At 43.3% G+C, this 25367-nt stretch overlaps 1 protein-coding gene across 3 annotated transcripts in view; it reads left to right on the forward strand.

Annotated features, from left to right (window-relative positions):
* LOC308120419 (zinc finger E-box-binding homeobox 1-like) overlaps nucleotides 1–20473 on the forward strand; it is a 61924-nt gene extending 41451 nt beyond the window's left edge. For all 3 annotated transcript variants that reach the window (XM_080481025.1, XM_080481024.1, XM_080481026.1), the window contains exons 2-8: nucleotides 2386–2565; nucleotides 11701–11853; nucleotides 12010–12212; nucleotides 13662–13788; nucleotides 16003–17801; nucleotides 18087–18264; nucleotides 19651–20473. In XM_080481025.1, coding sequence (XP_080337151.1) covers nucleotides 2386–2565; nucleotides 11701–11853; nucleotides 12010–12212; nucleotides 13662–13788; nucleotides 16003–17801; nucleotides 18087–18264; nucleotides 19651–20357 — 3347 coding nt within the window. In that variant the 3' untranslated portion in view covers nucleotides 20358–20473. The remainder of the gene's footprint in view (nucleotides 1–2385; nucleotides 2566–11700; nucleotides 11854–12009; nucleotides 12213–13661; nucleotides 13789–16002; nucleotides 17802–18086; nucleotides 18265–19650) is intronic.
* Nucleotides 20474–25367: the final 4894 nt, after the last annotated feature.

Genomic DNA, 25367 nt, shown 5'->3' on the forward strand with positions numbered 1-25367 from the left:
AAACAATCTTTGTAGTTATATCAGACAGTCACCGTAACAACAATCCAACGTCATCATGTACACAGGACCTAAATTAATCAGTTAAGAAAACACAAGACGATCCGTTTCATTTGATCTGGTCCACGAAGACGTTGACCATGATGGATAATAAGTTGTTGGTCAGGCTACTTATCTTTTTTGGTCTGTCATCAGTTCTATCTGAAAGATTTTCCAGATTTTTGAACCTCAGTCAGGTGGAGACCCCGATGAGGACGACGGGCGTGCAGATGAGCTTCCCTGAGACGGTTTCTGACAGTTTTGTGCAGAAATTCTCAGGTTTTGCAAAGCGAGTGGCGGCTGGTCTCAGACCAGCGTGGGTGTGAAGATGCCGGATGTGGATGTCCTGGGCTGGTGTGGTTACACGTGGTCTGCGGTTGTGAGGCCCTCTGGTTGTTACTGCCCAAATTCTCTGAAACGCCTTTGGAGCCGTCTTATGGTTGAGAAATTGATGTGGATGGATATTCTCAGCAACGCATAAGTGCTCACTAACACAGATTTAGACAAATTTGTGAACAAAATTTGAGGGAAAAATAGGCCTTTTGTGTTCATAGAAAAAGTCTTAGATCTTTGAGTTCAGCTCATAAATAATGTGGGAAAAAAACTGTGTGTGTTTATTTTGTGTATATATTTCATTTCAGCTCTTTTTTTTTAGATTACAAATGTGCCTTTTTAATTTAAATATCTACTGGTTTTCTCAAGATGGGACAAACATTTAGAGATAACATCTTGATAAACATTCAACAATCAAAAAGTTTTAGGCTTCAGCCTTTTTGTCTCCTTTATTTTATCACAAACCGGAGCTCCGAGAGGTAATAACACCCTCTCGGCTCTTCTTGTCTCACCCCGTGATGCTCCCAGCCTCTTAAATCCATCCAGACGTGCGTCGACCTCGCCCCGCATTCACACACGCAGACTTCACACACTGCATCGGCTATGTGGAGCAGCGGTACAGTCGTCTCCAGAAAGCACACACGCTTCCTCCTGGAGGCACCGTGTTGCAGTCTCTGTCGTCGTGTCGTGCGTAATAGACGAGGTGTAGGAAGGTTACAGTAGCTGCGTGTGATCTGCATGCAGAGGTGGCGAGCTACCTGACACACACACACACACACACACACACACACACACACACACACACACACACACACACACACACACACACACACACACACACACACACACACACACACACACACACACACACACACACACACATTCAGAGCTTGTTTTGTGGTTTGGGAATCGTGTGTGTGTGTCTGCGTGCGCACACACCTGTCACCTGTGAACAAAGAGCCGGAGCCTTCTTTCTCATTAGGCGTCTTCAGCACCTCCGCGGAGGTGCACAGCTTCCCCGCAGAGAGAGACGCACACGTGCACGCAGCTTCGCTCTGTACTCACACACTCACACATGCATACATGCTGACAGGTAGAAAAGCAATTACAGCGGCGCGCTCATCATCGCTTAAAACCCGCTATATCTCGGTGTCTTGTACATTTACAAGCTCCCTTTGTGCTGAACACACAAATGCTTCTGTCGTTAAGTTGATTCAGATCAGTCCGGTCTGTTCATTTGTCACCTTGAGTTCCCATTAAGAGGCCGAACCCCTCAGACGCTCCGTCCTGCCTCGACACACTGGAAAATAGATTTGCTTTCTGAAGCAGATAAACAAGTGATCTTTTTTCTTTTTCTTTTTTCTTTCCTTGGCTACCATTTATTCTTTTTTTTACGCTTTCCTGCACATATTGATTCACGTTTTTGCTTTGCAACTATTATTTCTATTAGCGGTCACATCAATATAAGAACAGCACTGAATAAAACTGGAAAAAAAAACTTTTATTCCAAAGTAATTTCTTTTTGCTTTTTGAATGAAAGAAAACTCAACAAAACATGTACTACAAAAAAGAATACTCGATTGGAACCGGAGTTTATACTTTGTTGTTCAGTGAACTACAGTGGTGATCTGTGGGAGTTGAACTGCTTCTTTAAACTCTTGGCCGCCACTTTCTCTCTTCCCTTTGTGTGTGGGTTTTATCCAGATACTCCAGCTTCCACTCCACTAAAAACACGTGTTTGAGGCTCATTGGTGACTCTGAGGCCGTAGTACATTGTTCTTCTGCACTTGTAAGAGTAGATGGACAATAACAATGGCGGCGTGTCATGACTCCCAGTCCATATTCTCCTGGGACTTGTAGTTTTATAGTTGACAGTCACCTGGAATGGCAACCCCAGATTACTAGATTACAAACTGAAACTCTTGTTTCAGAGACAAATCGGAGCGCCCATAGTTCCCTCCCCGTGCAGCTCAGGTACTTCTCAGTTTCTTCATGTTTTTTTGTCTTTTCCCACAGTGACAAACTTCAACAATGGCTTGGAGGCCAGTTCAGACTCCGACGACGAGGACAAGCTACACATCGTGGAGGACGACGGCCTGCAGGACCCCGAGGTCACGGACGCCGACGGGACCGCCACACTGGACAGCCATGACGCTGCCATAACAGTATTACCCCACAACGGCTCCTGGAATGGAGGTGAGAGGCAGAGGCTTCAGCACGTCGGCTCTCTTTGCGGTGGACGCGACACATGATTTGTGTCTGTCTTAAGACGGAACCCTTCAAGAGCGATCGTATTATCTGTTAATCTGTGGCAGTTTCTTCTCTCGGCAGCTTCCAGACTCTTACACGTTCTCATGCAGGAGCTCCCCACCATCACCACAGGCTTACACGAGCTGTTTCCGCACAGATATTCTGCAGCAGCGCTGCGGACATAAGCTAAACGTATTCACTGCTATAACCTCTGTAGGAATAACTCAGGGAAGCTGGAGTGAGTTGAATCAACCGATACGAACTTTACACTAACTTTAACTTTAAAATCTAGTATTACCTAATTTTGTTCTTGATCTCTGCTGTAAATAAAGCTGAAAAGGTACATCGGTAATGGCAGGTTTGTTTTTTCCACGATCACATAATGTGCGTGATGCTCGTGTAGATATAACCGAACAGGTGGGGAGATTATCCACACAACTGCTATCAAGTAAAATCAAATCGGGGCGGTGGCGGGCTTAGCATACTGCACATGAGTGTGTACAAGTGCTTTACAAGCTTAAGCACACATGCAGTGCATTTCCTAAATGTTTCTTCTGGATTGAATGACCCTCCTGATCTTCATATTGTGCATGAATGCATCCGCTGAATGTTCCGCCGGCGCGTAAAAAAAGCTTGAGTCAGCTGAACGCCATCACGACTCAGCGTGGCGTCATCAACGCAGAAGTAAAGGATGATCAAAAAGCTGGGATTTTTATTTTTATTTTTTTTATTTTTTTAGCAAAGAGGAGTGTGCAAATGAGGGAAAACATGAAGCGGGTTGATAGAAGGACGGAAAGAGAAAGGAGGCGGGGAAGTAAGCGCGTCAGAGGAATAGACACGCTTCAGTAATACCTTCAGTAATGCATAATCTGGCCTGCAGTCATGCAGAGGTTTTCCTGTCTAATCTCCAGCGCTCACATCCCAACAAACCTCAATAAATCCAATCCGTTCCCTAACAGGCTAACATGCCTTGGAATAATGCAGCACTCTACCCAGAGGCTGCTCTTTACAGGCAGTCAGTGCTGCGCCTTGTGTGCTTGAATATTGCCGTCAGCTCTGATCACAGCAGTCACAACTGATCACGACAGGCTTTCACCTTTCATCACCGAAGATTACAACTGCTCAACATGCAAACTCCACACAGCCCAGAGAGTACAAACCACTCCATCACTGAAGTCCACGTGTGGAGATCAATCGTTTATCACCAGGAGACACTAAGGCCCCTAGTCACACGTGCGTTTTGGGTGCCACTGTTAATGTTTATAGTGTATTGTCACATTTGTATTGGGTTGCATTACAAAAGCAAACAACAGCACCCACTGGTGGCTCAACAAAAAAGCAAAAACGATGTGTTTCCACTTAAAACGTCGTTGTGCAAACGGGTCCTAATACACAAACACATGGTGCGTATCGACTTGATGTTTTATAAATTGCATCCCGCACTGACTCCAAATAGAACCCGTGATTATACAGCCTGACACAGATCACAGATCTGTATCTTGGAGCGCAGCGTGCAGTGAACCGGAGATGTTGCAGAATCTTCAGAGCCCAGCACGATGAGATTATCTGTGTGCGTACGACTACCTGCTCTCTCTTTGATCAGATTAGTCGATGCTCCCTGAGGCCTCGGGCAACGCCTGCAGGGCCAGATGTTGCGTTTGCTCTGTCTCTTACCTTTACATTCAAACACAGTGAATTAACCATTCTCATCGCTCTGATAGTTCACAGAGATCAGCTTCGTCTTAGGGTTGGATATTATTAGACACAAAAATCTATCGAGGAAATGTGGAAAAAATACCCACCAGAGCACAATATTGTATTTTGTCCATTTTGTGGTTTAAATACATTCGGATGTCACAGTTTTTTCAACCAGGTTTAAGTGCTAATATGTTTCCTCTCAGCTACTGAAAGCTTTATCCAACAGTATCTATGTACGTTACACAGAACCATCTTTCATAAGCCAGTTTTCTCTATTTAATGCAAGCACAATGCAGGTTTTGTTAAAACTGTGAAACTTAGCTTTATAGTCCAATCAGGGTTCAAACGTCTGTTGAATCCCCAGGTCTGTTCAGATTCAGGCATGTTGTCTGAGATATCAGTGAGATGATGGCCTTGTAATGAGTTCCTTCATTAACACTGCTGGGACGACTTGTGCCTGTGGGGAGTCGAGTCAGCTGAAGCGCCTCTCATTTTGTCTTTTCGCAGATTTTGTCTGCACTGCATGTCCACTAGAGGATTAACACAGAACAGGTCTAGTCATGCTGCATGCATCACATCTGTTTTTTTTGGACATGTTATGAACTCGCGCCGCTTATCAATCCACTTCCCGCCGCCTTGCCTCTCCTACTTTCACAAGTTTCACCCGCTGCAGGATGCACAGCGAGAAAGAAATGTCTTTGTGTCTCGATTTAGTTTTTTTTTGTTTTCTGTGTGTACAGAAAAGCTCTTTAAAAACTCTTTAAAGTTACTTCAGTTTTGAGAGATCAGTGCTTACTCATGCCAACGCACCTCAACATGCGAACAAAGCTCCCAAAGTTTCCCGAGATTTAACAAGCGGAGACACAAGCGAGTCTGCATTTGCCGCGAGTTGATTGGCTTGTGTTTACGCCGATCCTCAATGCCCTTTTAATCCTCGATTCCCCGCGAACAGCTCAGCCTACGCAAGCATCTGCCTTCATCTCGGTAGCGGTGAGCTACAGCCAAGCAGGAAATACTAAAACCATGGAGACGGCGAGAATGTGACACTCAGAGATATTGCACTCGAGGCTGGCTTCATTGTTGCTGAAGAAAGCCTTACATGGTGTGAGCAGAGCTCGGGACCGCTGCTCACTCCCTTTCACTCCCCGTGCTCACTACTTCTCTGCAGCCACTGATCCCTTTTTCAGGTCTTTGTATTCATCTGCCAGGCTCATAACAAACACTCACGTCTTCCGTCAGCCTTTGTTCCCTTGTTTTTCCTCTCCTCTCCATGCCGTTTCCTCCCCTGCTATAGATAGTTTGACAGGCCGTCCGCTTTGTTCGGGGAAGTGCTCTCACTCGGGGAGTTATTAATTATCAAAAGGCTTGCTGAGCTTGTTCGTTCATGATCTGGATCACCTGTGGAACTTCTCCAGACAAGAAGTTAACTTTTGTGAGCTTATGAAATGACAGTAGACAGTACACATTATATAATTCAGCCTACTATAGCATATTGTTTATTATTGATCCTGATCAGGAACTGTCCTAGGACTGATGAGGCTTCGTAGAGCTTTTTTACAATCAAATAAAAGAAGGGTGTTCGACCTCATTTAGAGGTTCACACAACAACGTTTGAATTTCAAATGTCTGTTTAGATGGAAATGGCAGAAATGCTGAAAATGATGTAATCAGCATGTAGAACCACTCGTGGGCGTTGTTGATTGCTTTTGTAATGAAACCACATACACATGCACAGAGAACGATGCGCTATAAACATCAACAATGGAAGCACACGGACATTCATATGGACAGACGACAAAGTTTATTGTTATTACAGTGACTGTCAACTAAAACTACTAAGTCCCAGGAGAATGTGGACTGGGAGTCATGACACTCTGGAGGAAAACATTGTTCTTATTGTCCATCTACTGAGCACGTGCAGAAGGACTGTTTACTACGGCCGTGGTGCGCAGTAGCAGACGGAGTCAGAGCGATTTCAAAAAGTTGCATTTCAGTGGTTTTTAGCACCATTGTCGTGTAGCTTTAATGTCTTGCCCAGTGGCACTTCAACAGGAAGGCAGCATGAGACGGGGGATTGAACCACTAACCTTTGGATTGGAAAACGACCCAAATTACCAACTGAGATGGACTACATCTCGACATGTTGTGATAGAGATACCAAGATACCAAACCTTCGATAATTTGGATGTTTCATTGTTAGATGGCGACATTAATTTATCCTCTCATCAAGTTACAGGTTAACAAAGACCTGAGCTGTATCGCGTCCTGTGTATATGTGCAGGACCGGACACAGAGAGCTGGTGGCCTGACTGACAGCAAAATGATGGTCGTTTGAATTGTTATTTTTCAGACAATATCGATAGAAACACAGGTTTAATATAATAACTTCCACTGAAAAAACAATGGCATGCATCGTGGGGTAATAATAGCACAGGACGGGAAAGTTATTCTTTCTTTTTTCTTAGGCGTGTGCTTTAATTCAAAGTATTCAGCAGTTGTTGGTGTTGAACTTTCACTGCCTGAATACGATGTTCTTTGAACTTCCTGTGTAAGTGCTATTAACACTGTATAATTGTGCAGATCAGGTTCAATACAGCACTTTGCCATATTTCTTCACAAATTCCTGAATTCAGAGAGGATTCATGTAACTCCAACTACAAATGCGTCGCAGTGTGCTTCGTGTGGTCACATGGTCAAAGCAGTGCTTGTTGTTTTATACTTGCGCCTGCAGTAGAGACCTTTAGAAAAACATTAACGAACCAAGAAGACGCCAGGTTTTTAGTGTCTGTGTGAGAGCTCGTTTGAGGGAAGTCATGAAGTGCCGCAGAGCCGTAGACCCTCGGTGGGAAAGTCTCGTCGCTTCACTCCTTTCCTACCTCCCCGTAAGAGGACGCAGGGAGAGCAGCTGCTGTTGAATCGGTCCTCCGGTGAGAGATTATCGTGAGCTACTCCCCCTGCAGTCCAGGCCGCACTGCAGCTCCAATCCATCCTGCCTTATAAATCCAGCTTGGGCTCACAGTGACAGGTTCTGGCAAGGTATACGAGAGTGGTCTACACTGTGTGTGTGTGTGTGTGTGTGTGTGTGTGTGTGTGTGTGTGTGTGTGTGTGTGTGTGTGTGTGTGTGTGTGTGTGTGTGTGTGTGTGTGTGTGTGTGTGTGTGTGTGTGTGTGTGTGTGTGTGTGTGTGTGTGTGTGTGTACAGAGTGCCTGTGAATAACTGTTCGTGAGTGAGTGTGCGCCACATGATTTCCTGTTTTCATTCCATTCTGATATTCCACGTGTGTGTGTGTGTGTGTGTGTGTGTGTGTGTGTGTGTGTGTGTGTGTGTGTGTGTGTGTGTGTGTGTGTGTGTGTGTGTGTGTGTGTGTGTGTGTGTGTGTGTGTGTGTGTACACTGCATGGTTCTGGTCGTCATTACTTTGTGGCTTTTTGTGAGGCATTAAGTGTAATTGTAGAGTGTGGTGGGAAAATATGCAGAGAGGTGTATCAAGTGAAGGGGGAGGAGGGTCAGGGGGAGAGGAAGAGGAAGAGGAAGGTGGAGAGAAGCAGCGAAGGCCATAGAAGGAGGGAAAGGCAGGAGGAAATAAAGGTGGAGAGATGGAAGAAGTCAAGATTGGAGTCAAGGCTGAGAGAGAGAGCGAGAGAGAGAGAGAGCCCGGTGATGTGATGTGGAAAAAAACTATTTTTACTGTTAAAAATCCATAATTTCTTCTCCCTCTTCCACATATAACACAAGAAACGGCATTACAGCTCAGATCCATTAAAGCTGGAGAGGTTGGTTTATTAATCAATTAGTCCTCTGACAGAAAATTGGCCACTCCGTTGATGGATGTTTGAGAGCGTGTTCACTTTTGGCATCGCTGCCATCTGATTCTTGGCTTGCTCCAAACATGAGACCCCTCAGAGCAGAAAGTGAGATACTGATTCTCAATTTCAAGCAGAGGCTACATACAATCACCCCTGGAAGGAACATTTCTACCCATCAGGTATTTTTACCCAATACGTTTTTCATGTGAAGTGAATCAAGGCTAAGATTCCATGCTTTTTGCCTAAAGAAGAGACATAAGAAATGAAGGATATTCTCACTAAAGGTGTTGATACCAGTCTGTGTGGACCAAATACAACTCAGCAGGACAACATGAGGAGCGCCACGTTTACATGTATGCAGTTTCTCCAAAAAGCACCTTTCTGAAAGGTATTTTTCGAAACACAGCAGCTACAAGGTTTTTAAACTCAGTTTGACTCCTGGTTCAGGCACAGCTGTTAATATTTTCCTTCTTGATATGTGATCATAGAGCCTCCAATCCAGCCAAACCACCAAACAATTTGTAAAAGTTTCAAAGAAAACATTGAGTTTTTAAACAAATTTCTTCATAGTAGCAACACAACACTTGAGACCCGAGCTGAGATATCAGTGATGCTGCCGGGAAAGACAGTAAACTAGTATTAGCCTTGTGAAGACATACATAATCCAACAGCTATAGAAGAACTTTTTTTTTAACGTTTTTCTTTTACATTTTTTTTTTACCTGAAGGTTTCATTCAAATTGACTTTATTTTGAGATTGTAGTTATTTTCAGGAGTTATTGTTTGATTTGGAGGAAATATAGACATTTTTATTACATGCACTCTGTGCCACAACAAAGACAAACTTTACATATAGAGGTTGTTACGGCAATATTTTAGCTTGGAAATGCCAACAGTAAGATCAGATTTTAATTCTACTTTGGGGTACATTTTGACCGTTTTAAGAGTTTTTGTCTTCCATGTTTATTTTCCTCTCAGGGGTTGTTTTCTTATTTGAACCACAAGAGGACAAAGAGCGTTTGCGAGCTCCATCGGCTGCTAAGCCGTATCAATACCACTGTAACAAGGTGTAGGACGAGGAGGTTAAAATGAGGAACAGGACAGGCAGTGTGATGACAAAGGAATGAGCGGAGGGAGGCGGAGGAGGAGGCTTGAAAGGTGGACGACTGTGTGTCTCCGAGGAGGAATTGAGAGATCTGGAAAGCTCTGGGATGAGATCATGGGAAGCTCAGATCCGTGTTCAAAATGAGGCTTAACAGGGCTCGGCCTGGGCCCGCCTCTTCTTCACCAACACACTCTCTCACACACACACACACACACACACACACACACACACACACACACACACACACACACACACACACACACACACACACACACACACACACACACACACACACACACACACACACACACACACACACACACACACACACACAGCTGCACCTGTCCCTGACATGGCTCAGCAGGGAGGGGCGTGGCCTCTGGCACCACACCGCTCCTTCTTATCAATGTTTTTATGTCTTTTCTCAACAGAAAGTGGAGTAACCCCTTCTGGCCTGGTTCCTTTGCGACAGATATACTAACATCAGCTCTTATAGAAGCAGCACGTCTTCCTTCGTCAAAGCGTACAACCGAAACTCTGTCAGCGCTGATAGGGTGGTGTTTTTATACTGAATAAAAGGTGTTTTATGTCAAGATTAAACTGCAGAAGAGGTGCAGAATGAATGAATGGTTTATTTTGTTTACAGTTACAGTGCAAAAATGTTATTCCGTGCATTCAGTTTATAGTGCTTAAAAGTTCAAACACACACATTTTTTTTTTTTTACAATTTCTAGAGCCGAAATGGGAATAGTCTGAAGCCCAGGCTTATTTTGCTTGTCCCTTAAAAATCCATAAAGTTACAAATAAACACCAGTGATACAAAAAAAACATCTGAAAAAAACTAAACATAACAGAAGTAATACAAAAGAAGAGAAGATTTTTCATTGGGACCATTAATCATTTTACAGAGACATTAGGTTTTAGTATTAATATATATAAAATGTCAACATAGACCGAGATCAAACTGTAGGAAACAAGTCATGAAGAATTTGCTATTTAATGGAGGGGTGAGGTGAAAGAGGAGGCATTAAACCCCATCTTTAGAGAAAAAGGTGTTACAGTTGGTTTATGGAACGACTACTAGTCTTGAAACCTAGTTTGATAGTCATAGTTGAAAATCTATGTCCCACATGAAAGATTAACACTACTCTTCAGCGTTGAGACTAAAGTTGACTTGAGTTTTGCTGTACATAAAAATGTAGTTTCTTTCACCGTAAACCACCAAATTTGCAAGATAACGGCAGTTTGTTGTGATTGCTGAGGTGTGAATAATAACTTAAGACAAGTGACAATTTAAATGTGAAAAAGATAAAAAATAAATACGACATGCATCATGAAAACCAACTTTCATTTGATATACAGTTTCCCAGTGAGTTTCCTGGGCCCAACAGCAACCCCTGAACTGTTTCCAGGAAATACTTTTATTTCAGTTTCATTTGACTCAGTACAAATTAGGTTTGGAGGGATCAGGACTGTTTTTATTCATACTCGGACTAGACGCAGATCAGGGTCAGTGGTCTGTTGCTGCTCCATGACGTAGGAATGTTTTAACCCGCTGCTTTTTTAAGAGCCGGGCGTCATCCAGCAGTCCGTCTCTGAGTCTCAGTCTTCTGTTAAAATGCTGCGACCGCTGAGGCACAGTATAGATGATGGTTGAGCCCCCCCCTCCTCTCGGGGCTAAACAAGCACAGCAAACCAGCTGCTACCAGGAAACTCCAGCATTAATATACCAAACACTGAAATGCAAGAAAAGGAATATTATTCTTGAATAGTATACACCTTCATTATAATCATAGTTTTCAGTAAATGTAACCTCAGCCTACGAAGCAATTAAGCAAAACAAGCTCAGATTTTGTTCATTTCATCCAGAAATTATGTTTTGGAAAAGTAGGAAAGTAGTTTTGTTGGCTTGTCTTTAGTTCTTTTTTCAGCTCCTTTCAGTTTTGATTTCTAAAAGGGTTATCTAAAATTTGTTTCATTGCCTGAACACATAAAATCAGATCTTGCAGAAACTTAACATGAACAGTGTTGAGAGTGTGATCATGTGGCGCCCTCTAGTGTCAACATCTTTAAAAAACATGATCCACAAGATAACGTTTATTTTCATGTTCTAATGCATACAATATGTGTGGGTGGTCAGTTGATTCATTACTTTTTTTTCTTTTTATACATATTTCAAACTGAGAGTTTATAACTCACAAGCCTGATCAGCCAAAATAGTATGACCACCTGAACAATATGTGCGAGTCTACTTTCACCATGATACAGACCAGAAACATTCACAAGAGTCATTTATCCATCACACATGTATACTTTGACCCGCGAACAGTCTCCATGATAAATGAATAAATAGACTGTTATTCACTGGTCAGTTGATGATCTGTGTAGTTCTAATTTCTGCCCTTTTGCCGCGTCTCCAGCACTGCTGCGTTTAGTGACCCTCGACTCTGTCTGCCTGTCCTCATCCCCGCAGTGAAGGAAGAGTGTGTGTCGGAGGAGGAAGAGGAGTCGGTGAAGGACGCTCTCGTAGAGGAGATCCTCCAGCAGGGAGACACAGCCATCATCTATCCCGAAGCCCCCGAGGACGAGCAGAGTCCAGCAGAGACGGGAGGCGCCGATGAAAACGGTACGCACAGCCTGCATCACTGTTTGGAGCAACACCATACCTCAGTTTGTGTATTTTTCCCCACACAAGAAAGTATTTATTTTGGAATAATTGGTGTTAAATAGTTGAGATTTTGTGTCCTTCAAAACTGCATTCAAGTGTTCCCTCCTCCCGCAGGCACGCCGGACTCCTTCTCCCAGCTGCACACTTGCCCCTACTGCTCCCGGGGCTACAAACGCAACGCCTCGCTGAAGGAGCACATAAAGTATCGCCACGAGACCAGCGAGGACAACTACAGCTGTTCACACTGCAGCTACACCTTCACGTACCGCTCACAGCTGGAGAGGCACATGAGCCACCACCGGGGCAACAGGGACCAGGTAAAAGCCCTCGAGCCGGCGCCGAGCTGAGGGTGAAACCACATCTCATCGTCTCAGTCGTGTCACGTTGTTTCATGTCATGTTTGTGTGCCATTTGAGGTATACATGTTGTTTAGCTATGCTGAACACTGAGGTTGTTCCTGCTGCTGGTTTGTTCTGTCCACTTTGTTTCAGTTCAACACGGCTCCATTCAGCACTCACCATCGGTGCTGAACTGGCAGACAAACTCACCGGTCTCATTTCATTTACTAAACTCTCGTTGGGAAAACTCCTCTATATCGGCAGTCGCTTCTCAATATTCACAACATACATCGCAGTCTACGTTGTAGGAGATTCATGGGGGCAGTCATACCTAAAGCCCGTACGTCCTTTTGTCTTCTCCTCATTTCAGTTTTCTGCTGCAAATGACTTTAATCATCTGCAACAGACCTGCAGTTTATTCCACTAATACCACACAAATAATAGTGAAGGATCACTGCACTGCTTTTAGCTTTTAGCATTTTTTTCTTAAAATATCACTGTAAACACTGTAAATACTACTTTGTTTCTTTTAAGGTTTTGTGACAGTTTTATTGTATGTATGTATGTATGTATGTATGTATGTATGTATGTATGTATGTATGTATGTATGTATGTTTTTCTTTATGCCTCTTTGCTGCCACGTGGTCGTTGTAAATGAACACTTGCTCTCAATTGACCTTCCTGGTAAAATAAAGGTGGAATAAATAAACCAAAAAAAAAACCCAGAATGATGTATTTCATTACGAGGAAAAGTAGTGAAATAGGGATTGACCAAGTCATACAAATAGTGCATGTCTTAAAGCATATGCCGAATGCTTTGTGGAAATAATCTTTTTAACAATAGTTTATAATACAGATAGTAGGAGAGTGATACACCAATTCAGTTTTATGTTTAAATATGTGTGATTTTGGTCATTGTAACACTATTGTATCATAAAGGTGATTATTTAAACTTCTTTTGAAAGCATTGAAATATCCTGTAATAACCCTCTGGAGTGTCGTATTAATTCTTTTTAAAGGGGGAATCTGGTGGTTTGAAACCTGGGATCACCTGAAGCTTTGCCTGCTCAAAAGTAGATCGATGAATAGATGAAGAAAATGTTTCTTGTAGACTGCTCATTGCAACATCTCAGAATACATTGGTTTCACTGGTTTGATTCATTTTAGTGTTTTTTTTTAAAGTCATTATTTATTGTCAGCCTGTCATATGAGCAAAATCCAAACCAAAGAAAATCTATACTCTTTTTAAACTCCAGCAAAAACTAAAGTAAATATGAGTTCTGTTTGTTTTGGAAAAGGTCGACGCTTTCACCTGCCGTTCTTATCGCATATCGATGGGATTGCATTCATATCACATTGCTGTGTTACACTGCAGAGCCTTGTTTTGGTGTGTTTGTGTTGTTTAGACGATGTGTTTTCCTCTCGCAGCATCACGTTTCCCCGTCGACTGGAGGATCGGGAGGAATCGGAGGAACTCGCAAGTTCAAGTGCACCGAATGTTCGAAAGCCTTCAAATACAAACACCATCTGAAGGAGCACCTGCGCATACACAGCGGTAAGCGGCTGCACACACACGCAAAGTCGCCCATCAATATTTACTTTCATTGTTCTGTTGTTTTAGTGCAAATAAATGAAGTTTCTTTTTTTACAAATTGTCCTTTGAAGTACTCCAGACTTACAGTGGTGACGTTAATGTAATTTTGCTGGCAAAAAGTAGATTTTTTTCTTTTCTTATTGCAGCGATTTACTGAAATTGAGTATTTCGTTTTTGGTCTTGTAACAGTAGTTACCTTTATTGAGTTCGGTCTTTCTTAAATTTGTGCTTTTTATGTTTGCATTTGAATGCAAAGCTGTTCTTATTATAAAATTCCACATTTTACCTGAAGTCCATAGATCATAATATAGATTATTATAATAATTATTATTAAAATCAACAATAATACTAATATATTTAAATTTATTGGCGCTTTTCTGAGAACTCAAAATGATAAAAATGCACAAAAACCGAATAAACAGGTCACCAGTCCAAATACAGAAAAACAGACAATCACACATCACACATCACAGTCACTACTAACAATTAACCTCAAACTTCAATGTTGAAGCCCACCCTGGACTCGAACCAAAGCAAGGCAAGTTTTTTCATAGAGCACCATTGAGACACGAGGCAATTTACAGTGCTGGTACAGGAAAATAAAGGAAATACATTAAAACAAAGTGACTAAGAAGCAAAATTGATTGTTTATTACAAAGCCTGAGCAGATAATAGTGTTTTAAGGACTGATTTAAAAGAAGTGAGTTTGTCAGGAAGGAGTGTAGGAACTAAAAGCTGCGTCACCTTGTTTCTTCTGACTTGGTAAACATCCTCCTGAGGACCTCAGGGAAAGTTTTACATTCTCGTAAATCTGATATGTATTTATCCCCGAGACTATTCTCGGCTTTATAGACAAGAAGTACGATTTTGAAGTCGACCCGTTTATACAACAACAAACTTTTGTTGCCTATTGTTTGTCCGTTTATGCAACATCAGTGGTCGTTGCCACATAAAACGTAACCTTCCGAAAACAGCTCCCAAAGTGGAACATTTTGTTAAACTTTTTGCCCCGTCCCAAGTTGCTGCGCACGCGCACCACGACAGTTCTTCTGCTCATGCGCGAGTATTTGGACAATAACAAACATGGCGGCCTCTGCAGCGGCATGACTCCCGAGGCTATATTCTGGTTATATAGTGTATATTTGTAGTTTGATAGTTGGCATTCGCCCTGAATGGCATGCAGTCACTCATCTGTCAATGCGCGAGTCGGATGTTCTCAATCATTAACGTTTTTAGGGTATTGTTGTTTGCACGCACGTGTGTTTAATTTCATTGCAAAAACAACCAACAGCACAAACTCGTGGGCTTGCATGTCACCTGCACAGTTTTAAGTGTGTTTCTGCCGTTGCCGCGTAAATGGACATCATTTTTAAGAGGCGAAACCTTTCTGAAAAGAAAACAAATATGATGCATTTCATTGGAAATGTCGTGCAAACTGGGTCGACGCTCCGATTCAACGTGCTCCATCCTCTTTGTGGTAGTCGGGACTCTGGTGAGCTGCAGCTGCTTTCACAGACTTTCTACTGAGACTAATTACACCGTTGCAATAATCCAGCAGTTTCTCTCGAGTAGAAATCTTTTAATTCTTGCAATATTGTTCAGATGGTGGCTGATTTTGTTATATCACAGATCTGAGTCCATAGTTACACCAATATATTTATTGTCATATATGCAGATAAATAGACATTTACACTGCACATTGAAGAGCTTATTTTGCTGGTCCCCAAACCTATATTTAAACTAAAGGATTTAAAAAAACTGAGTATGTACAGATAAGTTATTACGTTTTTTTTGTTTTTTTTTTATAAGGATAAGTTACATTATAAAAAAAATGACAACAAACAAGAGATAATGTGGATCACTCAGTAGATGTCTGACGTGATTTGTTGAGTGAGATGGACTCAAGATGAGCAACCTTTCTACTAACCTTTCCACTTTTGGGCCAAACCAGGGACATCCTCACATTTAGCAAAGAATGCAAACCTAATTTTAATACTGATAATGGAACCAAAAACACTGTCAACACTTCTACATAACAGCCAGTAATAATGCCAGTAATAATGTTATAATGACAAATAAAGGAGATAGTGTGTCAAAGCGATTCAGACGATTTTGGATTTTGATTTGTAAAGTTGCTGATTAAAAACTGCTTTCTGTCTTTTCTGTTCCTTTCAGGTGAGAAACCGTACGAATGCTCAAACTGCAAGAAGCGGTTCTCCCACTCGGGCTCCTACAGCTCCCACATCAGTAGCAAGAAGTGTGTGGGCGTTCTGCCAAACGGTCTCCCACGGTCGTCACTAAAAGTCCCGCCCTCGACCATGCAGGTTCGACCTGTTGTGATCGCTCCGGCCCGCGTCGTCCTAAAAGAGAAGACTGAGAGCAAACCGCTCCAGGAGCAGCTGCCCGTCACTCAGATCAAATCCGAACCTGTGGAATACGAGTGTAAGCCTATGCCGGCGGCGCCGGCGACCTCGACCGGCAGCAACGGGGTGGTGAACGGGGGGGCGACGACGCAGCCGGCCGCCGCTCCCGCTCCGGCTCTGCCTCAAGGCGTGACTATGGTGGTGCCAACGGTCGGCCTGATGTCGCCGATCAGTATCAATTTAAATGACTTGCAGAATGTGCTCAAGGTGGCGATGGACGGGAACGTGCTCCGCCAGGTGCTGGGTTCAGCCAACGGGGCTGTGACGCAGGGGAAGCAGGGGATCGTCGTGCAGCAGCCGCAGCAGCAGATCATCAGCCTGCCGGCGTTTGTGGACCACGACGGCACCACGAAGATCATCGTCAACTACAGCATCAGCCCCACGGCCGCCACCGCTGCCATGACCCAGCCAACGCCACTCATTGTCAAAACAAACCCCCCTAGTCTCCCCGCTCTCACAGCCGTGGCTGCCGCAGCCCCCACACCAACTAAAACAGATCAATCTCAAGCTCCGGAGGTGGCCGACCTCTCCATCGTCAAGACGGAACCAGAGTCCGTGCCCATAAACGACGAGGAGGCGGCGTCAGCCACAGAGGCGGGAATGGCAGGTTTTCAAAGTTTAGAATCAGCTCAGATGCCAAAACAAAGCAGCACCAGTACATGTTTACTCTGCGACGACTGTCCCGACAACCTGGAGGCATTGCATCTCCTCCAACACCGCAAAGCAGCCAACGGCGAGGCCGTGGACTCGGCCGCTCTGGACCCGTCGTTCGCCGCTCTGCTGAGCGAGGCCGGGGTCACCCTGGAGGAGCCGCCCGTGGACGACCTCGTCTCACTCCTCAAGAACTTCTTCGCCTCCAATGCCAATCCCAACGAGAAGGAGCTGGCGAAAATCTCAGAGTCGGTCAGTATTCCCGTGGAAGTGGTCAGAAAGTGGTTTGCCAAGAAGAACTCTGGGAAAAATGTGAGCAACTGTCGGAGTGACCCTACAAAAGTCTCCAAATCGACTTCAACCACAAACTCCAGCGTAAAGAAAAGCTTGGATCGGAAAGACGGAGACGAAAGTGACAAAGAAAAGTCCCAGGATGCTTCGGACTGCGGTAGCACCTCGCCGTCAGACTCCCCGTCACACAACGGCGACCTCATCATCATCAAGAGCGAACCCGAAGACCCCGAGGCCCCGGGCTCCCAGGCCGAGCCGCTGGACCTCTCCCTCCCAAAAGACATTGCGGCAGCGCTGGAAAAGACGGCCATCGTGCCGCCTGCCAAGCAGCAGGAGCATCCGCTGAACCTGACCTGCCTGAGGAAGGAGCAGCTCGACGGCCGCACCATCTTCGTCACCGCGCCTCAGCCGGGAGGGCCCGTGAACATCGTCACTGCCGCGCAGTTGCCCACACTGCTCGCCATCGCCGGGCAGGGCACGGTGGGCTGCCTCAGCGGCATCAGCACGTCGACGAAGAGAACCATCCTCATCCCGCAGCTCACCTACACCTACGCCACTACGGCCGGCAACGCCGCCGGAGCCAAGACGGTTGTGCTCAACGGCCATAAGGTGGGTGGAACAGCAATGACGGTGAAAAAGCAAAGCTCAGAGGATAGGAATCTTCTAGTTTTTCCTCACATTGTGAGCTAGAACATGACTTTCTGTGTGGTGTCTTGTTAAATCAGAGCACTGTGGATGGCCGACGTGGTTAAATTCTACATTTACAAAGGAGAAGTGTGGAAGGCTTGTTAAGCACATTATTGCATATTGAGAGCTCGAACATTAACCTGATGAAACATTGCAATCGTTCGTCCACCTGACTCGTGGCTCCCCCGATGGCTGTTTCCTCTGCAGGAGAAGCGTCCCGAGAGCGTCTCCAACTGCGTCTCCACAGCCGAGGAGCAGAACGACTCCACTTCCGGCGGTTTGGCGAAGAAGCGGCGGCTGGAAACCGGCGTCTACCCCTGCGACCTCTGCTCTAAGGTCTTCCAGAAAGGCAGCTCGCTGCTCCGGCATAAATACGAACACACAGGTACGCTCAGGAAATTCAAAAGTCTTTTTTTTGGGGGGGGGGAGGAACAATTCAGCCCCCCCCCCCCCCCAACATGTTTGAGTTGTGGTGTTGAAGGTGGATGGTTACATCATCTCTCGTTAAATATGTCGTAACTTTTATGGAGCATCTGGCCTGTAAATGCACCAGATTGGAAACAGTCCACTTGGATGTTGATACAGACGTGACTCGTGTTGTGAATTTAATGTAAAAAAAAAAAAAAAAGATCCCCGAAGCTCCAGCAGCTAATGTCACATTGGAATGTGGTTTCATCATGTCAGTGAGCAATTATCTGTGTGTGTGTGTGTGTGTGTGTGTGTGTGTGTGTGTGTGTGTGTGTGTGTGTGTGTGTGTGTGTGTGTGTGTGTGTGTGTGTGTGTGTGTGTGTGTGTGTGTGTGTGTGTGTGTGTGTGTGTGTGTGTGTGTGTGTGTGTGTGAATCCATCGGGGGATTTTGTTCACACTATTACTCGCAACACTCTTAACTAACCTGAACATCCGTTAATGTAAAAACGGTTGGAGGCGAACATTAAAAGGAGGAGTTTTGCGTCAGCAGTTAGAAAGTGCTGAGATCTCTGAATATTAAACATCTTTGAAGGTTTAAAGCTTTTTTTTTCTTTTTTTTTTTAGACGGTCCAACACTTTCAAGCTTATAGTTTTCATCCATTCATCCGTCTTCCGTCCAGTTTGATCCCTCTTTTCTACTAAATGTTTCAGATTAAGTATTTGCACCTCTTTTTGTATAAGGCGTTTTCAGAATTTGACCAAAAAGGCTAAAAACCAAAGCAAATGCTTGAACTGTAGCGCAAGTTTGAAGATGGAGCTTCAGTTTTTCAGAGTTTTAGCTTGCAGAATTAGTGTAACTGCATCTGGCATCCCACAGAGATCTTAAATCATGTTTCCCCACAGCTGGAAATAATCCCATGAAGATGTGGCGAAGCGTCGTCTCCTTTGAGAAGCTGCAGAATTCTAATTCTTTTTTATTCTTTTGAATAAATTGCATCCTTATTTCATTTTATTATATATATATATATATTTTTTGTCCCTTGTTGATTTTGAAGCGTTCATTCGTTAAAATAATGATTTGAATTGGATATTTTTTAAACTTTATTGTCTATAAATGATAGAAAGTTGGCGGTTCATGTGTACTAATGCCAAATAAAAACCTTGACTCACATCCTCGTTTTGGCACGATAACAAAAAAACATCCTTTTATGTCACTTCCTTTCTACAACTATTTCCTGTACGGAGAGCCTACGCCTCCTAGAGGCCAGAAGTAATAATAACACACAAACCGTTCCTGCAGTAAATCACGTTTTGATCAACATGTTTAAAAAAAAAAAAAAAACCTCTGTCCCTCCGTCTGCAGGAAAACGTCCCCACGAGTGCAGCATCTGCAAGAAGGCCTTCAAACACAAGCACCACCTGATCGAGCACTCGCGGCTGCACTCCGGCGAGAAGCCGTACCAGTGCGACAAGTGCGGCAAGCGCTTCTCTCACTCGGGCTCGTACTCGCAGCACATGAACCACCGCTACTCGTACTGCAGCAAGGACGACGCCGCCGCCAGGCTCGCCAAGAACCGGCCGGAGCTGGGCAGCCCCGGCGCCGGGCCGCAGTCCGACAGCCGCACCACCACCCCGCCCTCCCAGCTGGACTCGGACGAGAGGGAGAGCGAGGACGACGACGAGGACGACGAGGAGGAGGAGGCCATGTGCATGGACGACATCCGGGTGGTGCAGGTGGACGACGGCGAGTGCGAGATCTACGAGGGGAACTTCGACGACGACGAGGACGAGGAGGACGAGGAGGAGGAGGTGGAGGAGGAGGAGGAAGAGGAGGAGGAGGACGGAGAGACTGAGAGTCAGCAGGTGGAGGAAGAGATGACGTTCGACGTGGTGGAGGTGGAGCTCGGGGAGAACCACGTCGGCAACGCGGGGACGGAGGAGAAAGACGAGGCGGCGGCGGAGGAATCGGTGGAAAAGGCGGCCGAGTGCGAAGGAGAGACGGACAGAAGCATCAGGGAGGAGTCGGACGGCGCCGAGCCGGCGGAGGAAGTGGTGACAGACGCCAAATAGTGGAGGCTGCGTCCCGGACGGGATCTTAGACACTTTGAGACGGAGGAAACGCCACGGCGGATGCCTGATCTTAACGGTCCACTACTGTGTACAAAAACCCAGGTGTGCCTGAACTCAAAAGAAGAAGAAAAAAAAAAAAAAAAAAACCAAACCCTGAAACGGTGACTTTTTATTTGTGAAGAAATATCAGTTTTTGAAAGTGTTTATAGAAGTACAGATTTTAAACTAGAGCTCACCCACTCACTCGTTAGACTCGTTTCTGAGAGATCCCAGGTGTTTGTTTTGTTTTTCTTCCTTTTTGTTTCTCTCCGTTCAGTCAGTGTTACTAATCTTGTTCTCGTTGGAAGACATTTAACCTGTAAAGATGAGATTTCTATACCTTTTTATTGCCATTGAAGTTTTCCTAAAATCAGTATTTTATTGAGTTCTACGAACAAAAACCTCTGCACTACAGTATTCCTGGTTTACCTACGGATACATGCCTCATGCATTGTACGCCCTTCAGTGTTATATTTGTGCACTAGCTAGCACGGTGTCGTTTGTCGTTAGTGTTAGTCTCCGCTAGCTAGCGTTTGTAATTTTCTTTGTTTTTTTTTTTTTTCAGTTTTGACTGTTAGCCTTAAGGAAATCAAAGTATTCTTGGGGAACGGGAGGGGGGGTGGGGGGGGGTGGGTGGTGGGGGATCCGGGATGGGAATGCGGCTTCTCTTGTAAACGCCATAACCAAATTTTGTCCTATCAGGGAAAAAGGCAAGAGTCACGAAAAAAACCTCAAAAGCCAGCATCGGGCGCATTTGGTTCGGCCGCCGCGGTGGCGGCACCGCCGCCGCCGCCGCTGCTCCCGAACAGACGCGGCCAGATTTTTAAACCGAGCTCCTCGTTTATCGTTTCAGTATTATCAGCTCATACATGAAGTCAAGAGTTCTACGTGAAGGATCGGGATTGTTTTCCTGTTTCCAAATGCCTCCAGCCTTATGCAAGACCTGTGTGCTGTTAAAAGTGCCATTGAACAGTGTTATTATTTCTTCTTCTTCTTCTTCTTCTTCTTCCTCTTCACACATGTAGCCAGTATTATTATTGTCCCTCTGTTACTTACACAACGTTGACTAATGTTTGTTGACTTGCACAGAACAGCAAAATTTTGTCACAGTTTTAACATCCGAGGCCTTTTTTTTTTCCTTTTTTTTTTTTTTTTTTAAGAATTTTTAAACGTGAAAAGGTGGGAAACAGTGTTCAGGCTTAAAATAGTAAACAGTTTACCTACTCACTATTTTTACTATTTTGTCAGTTGTTTTGTCTGCAGATTGGGGGGAAAAAAAAGAAAGAAAAGAAGTAGTGAATTGTGTCTTGTTTTCTTTGCCAAACTGTCTGGAACAGGGGTGTCAAACACAATAAATTGGGGATTAAATTCAAAAGGTTTTAAGCGTTTTAGTGAGATCGTCTGACGCAACGCTACACCGATCTGAGCAGCAGATGGCAGCAAAGCCTCCGCCGGAATCTTAAAAAGTTCATTAAATGTGTATTCTTGAAGCGAAGCCGTCAGATTTTATGACTCTTAATAATCTCCACTGTTTGACACCCCTGATCTAAAAAAAAACTAACGCGGTTTTTCATCGAGTTTTTAAAAGCTGCACGTTATCGCATAGGAAAAGTTACAACATGGAACCTTTTTGAAAACCTTTAAATCGCTTCTGGAACGAACCATCCGATTGATTAGGGATTTCTTTTTCTTTTTTTCTTCATGATACCTGTGATTGCATTTTATTCACTCAAGAAAGTGTCCCGCCAATAATGTAACGATGGACAATGAAGCCAATTAAATAAGAAAATGTATTCTTACATTAATGACAGGTTATTATATTATTGAGTAGCATAAAACATACTTTTGAAAAATGTATTAACGGCAGCAAATGATCGGAAAAAGTACATACATTTCTGCTTTCTTTCAATTTTTATTTGTTTTTCGATTATGCATTTTGCTTGTCAGAATTAATCCTCATACTCACACTATGCAGCTTTCTCTCTTCATGGTTCTAAAATGTGTGTTGTTTTATTTTTATTTTTTATTTTTATATCGTTTTGTGACATTATATTTGAACTGGCCAAAATAATGATGGTTTTGGCAGATATGACATTATTGGTCAGTGTTACATTATTGGTTGTCCAGACCGATCTGTCCTGTGGATTTAAAAACAAACAAACAAACAAACAAACAAAAAAAAGCCTTTTTGACAGCGAGATAATCAGTTTCTTACGTCATTTCTACGAGACATCGGCGCCGAAACGAAGTAAAGCTCACAGAATCCAGACGAACTCGGATCATTGAACCACACTCGTGCACTTGTTTTCAGATTAGAGATAAATTGTGGCGAGCTGTCCCGCACTTCAGGTAACAAGCGTTAGTGAATGTTGGTTTTACCAAACAGTGTTTGTAGAATTTTTAATTGTTTTTTTCATTATTTTTTTGTTGTTGTTTGAATGTGTGTCCTCTGTATGTGTTTTTTTTTTTTGTCTACAATGGCAGTATTAGAGCCCTTTTCACAGATTAAAATAAACAAACAAACAAAACTATACCTGTTTAGTTTATAGAAAACTTTTTTTATATTTATGTGTCTTATTTTTATATTTTCTTTTATGGTTATTTATTACACATTGTAGTGTACATTACTGTAGTATGAATTGATACAATAATATATTTTAGTATGAAAAATAATCTCAAGACAAACAAACAAACAAAAAAAAAAAATCCCAACATGTGGTTCTGGGAGCTGAGGTTTGTTTTCACCCAAAAAAAAAGAAAAAAAAAAGACGTATTCTGTAAACTTGACTTCTGTTTTAAGCTAAAGAAAAAAAAAAAAAGACAGGAATGAAGTGAGAAATAGAAAACTGTTACATGTGCATCCGCTCTTTGCGTTGTTATAAAGCTACTGAACTCTAAAAAAAAAAAAAAACTCTGTGATTTTATTTTTTAAAGCATGAGTCGTTTTAATGAAGGATCTTGTTCTGAAGCGTCGACTTCTTCTGCTTCCCCCTCCTTTTTGAGTTTTGATTTTGAGGCCAAATCTGCATCGTCCCACCTCCGTGTTTTCTGTTCTGTGCCAACTCGCTCCATCGTACTGTTGAAGGCTGCATACCGTCTGTCGTCTACACGCCCTTTGTAAATTCACTGTCTCTTTTGTATTGATTTTATTTTAGGTTTGCTCCATTTTTATGACTCCCCATCACAATAAAAATGTAAGACAGCAGCCCTGAGTGGACCGGGTCTTTCTTCCTCGCCGCGGCTTTTTCAGGGATCAAGACAAAATTTGACTTGGTCTCTATTTGAAAACAAACATCGCCACTTTATTGCCTTATTTTCTCTAAATCTATTTTACTTTGGATGTTTTGAGGGCAGTGGTGGCCTCAGAAGCTCGACTCCAGGAGCAGACGTGGGATAGGAAAGTCGCAGGTTCAAATCCCACAGGTGCAAAGAGCATGTCCTTTGACCCCGGAGGGCCTTAATATGGTGAATGTAGAACAAGGAATTTCCAACCAAGGGGATTAGTAAAGCATGAGTAGTTTACACATTCATCATTGGAATAAAAATGTTAAAATAATAAGTGCCACTTTCATAGTTCAGTAAAAAAGTTGTACTTGTAGTTCATAAAGTAAAGAATATGAATATACGGCTTTTAAATAATTTCCATTTTATTGTGCTCGTACTAAGTGTAACATCAAGATATGTTTACTTGATCAGTTATTTGTTATATGTGGCAGACGTTCAGTTAAAGGCTCATTGGTTTGTTTTCTTGTGGTTGAGTTCGTCAGATTTGACCTTAATTATTTACAGTGAACTGATAACATTGGTGGAAAGCAGACAAGATGTTGAAAAGAAGGTATGTTATCAGTTTTTAATGGTGTTTAAAGATTATTTCATTAATTATCATTAATCAATTACTGTGTTATGGTTTCACACCTATTTGTTTTAGCCATGATCAAATTGGAAAAAATTCCTGCGGGCTCTCTGGCGCCCCCCGGTGGCATATATCACATCTGACAAAATGAAAAGAAATAATGGTTATTTAGCACAAAAACAACTGATCACACACACACACACACACACACACACACACACACACACACACACACACACACACACACACACACACACACACACACACACACACACGCAAACTGTTGTTGCTGCTGCTGTTCTTGTTATTATTCTTATTGTTTTTGTTGTTTGCTGATCTTGATGTCATTTTTGTCATTTGTTGTTGTTATTGTTCTTGCCGTCGTCGCTGTTGCCGTTTCAGTTGCTTCACTTTTTTTCTTCGTTCCTTCTTCATTATTTCGGGGAACATTTAAGACACCATGAGACGTTCAGTCATGTTTAATTATTTTTTTTAAAAAAAAGAAAAAAAGAAAGTCATTAATTCAGAAACAAATGCATCTTTTAATGGCGTGAAATCAGTTTGGTTCATTAAGAAGATCTGCAGCTCTCAAATTGTTTTGATGAATGACAACACTTTGTCATCATTACTGTTTTTAATAATAGTAATTAGTCACATGTTTCTGTCAGAAGTGGTGGAGTTTGACTCGCATGTTAATTTATAACGTTCCAGTCATTTAGTGTGTAATTGAGGCGCAAAGCGTAATTATTTAATACAGACACTTTTCTGAGGGTAGTTGGGATAGACAAGAAATGCCTCCTAACAGCGTTTAAGACGGTCCGAGAGAGTGAGGACGTCACTTTGCTCCTCCTGTTTCCTCAGGTGATGATGAAGCTGCAGTTTGTGTCGATTCCTCCCCTAAAACGTCCTGCTGGGAGTGAAAACCAACCCTCCTGACGCCCTCTCACCCCGAGCAAACTGCAGCACATTAAAGAGGAACGTTACAGTGTTATCAGTATAAATGGACTTAATATTGCTCTCATGAATATTCAGGAAGCGGGTTGATGACGTTCCAGGGTTCGCCGCAGGCCGCCTGCTGTGAACATTAAGAGGAAAGTAAAGACAGAACAGCAGCGTCT

Source organism: Lipophrys pholis (genome assembly GCF_963383615.2).
Source record: "Lipophrys pholis genome assembly, chromosome: 1".
NCBI lineage: Eukaryota > Metazoa > Chordata > Actinopteri > Blenniiformes > Blenniidae > Lipophrys > Lipophrys pholis.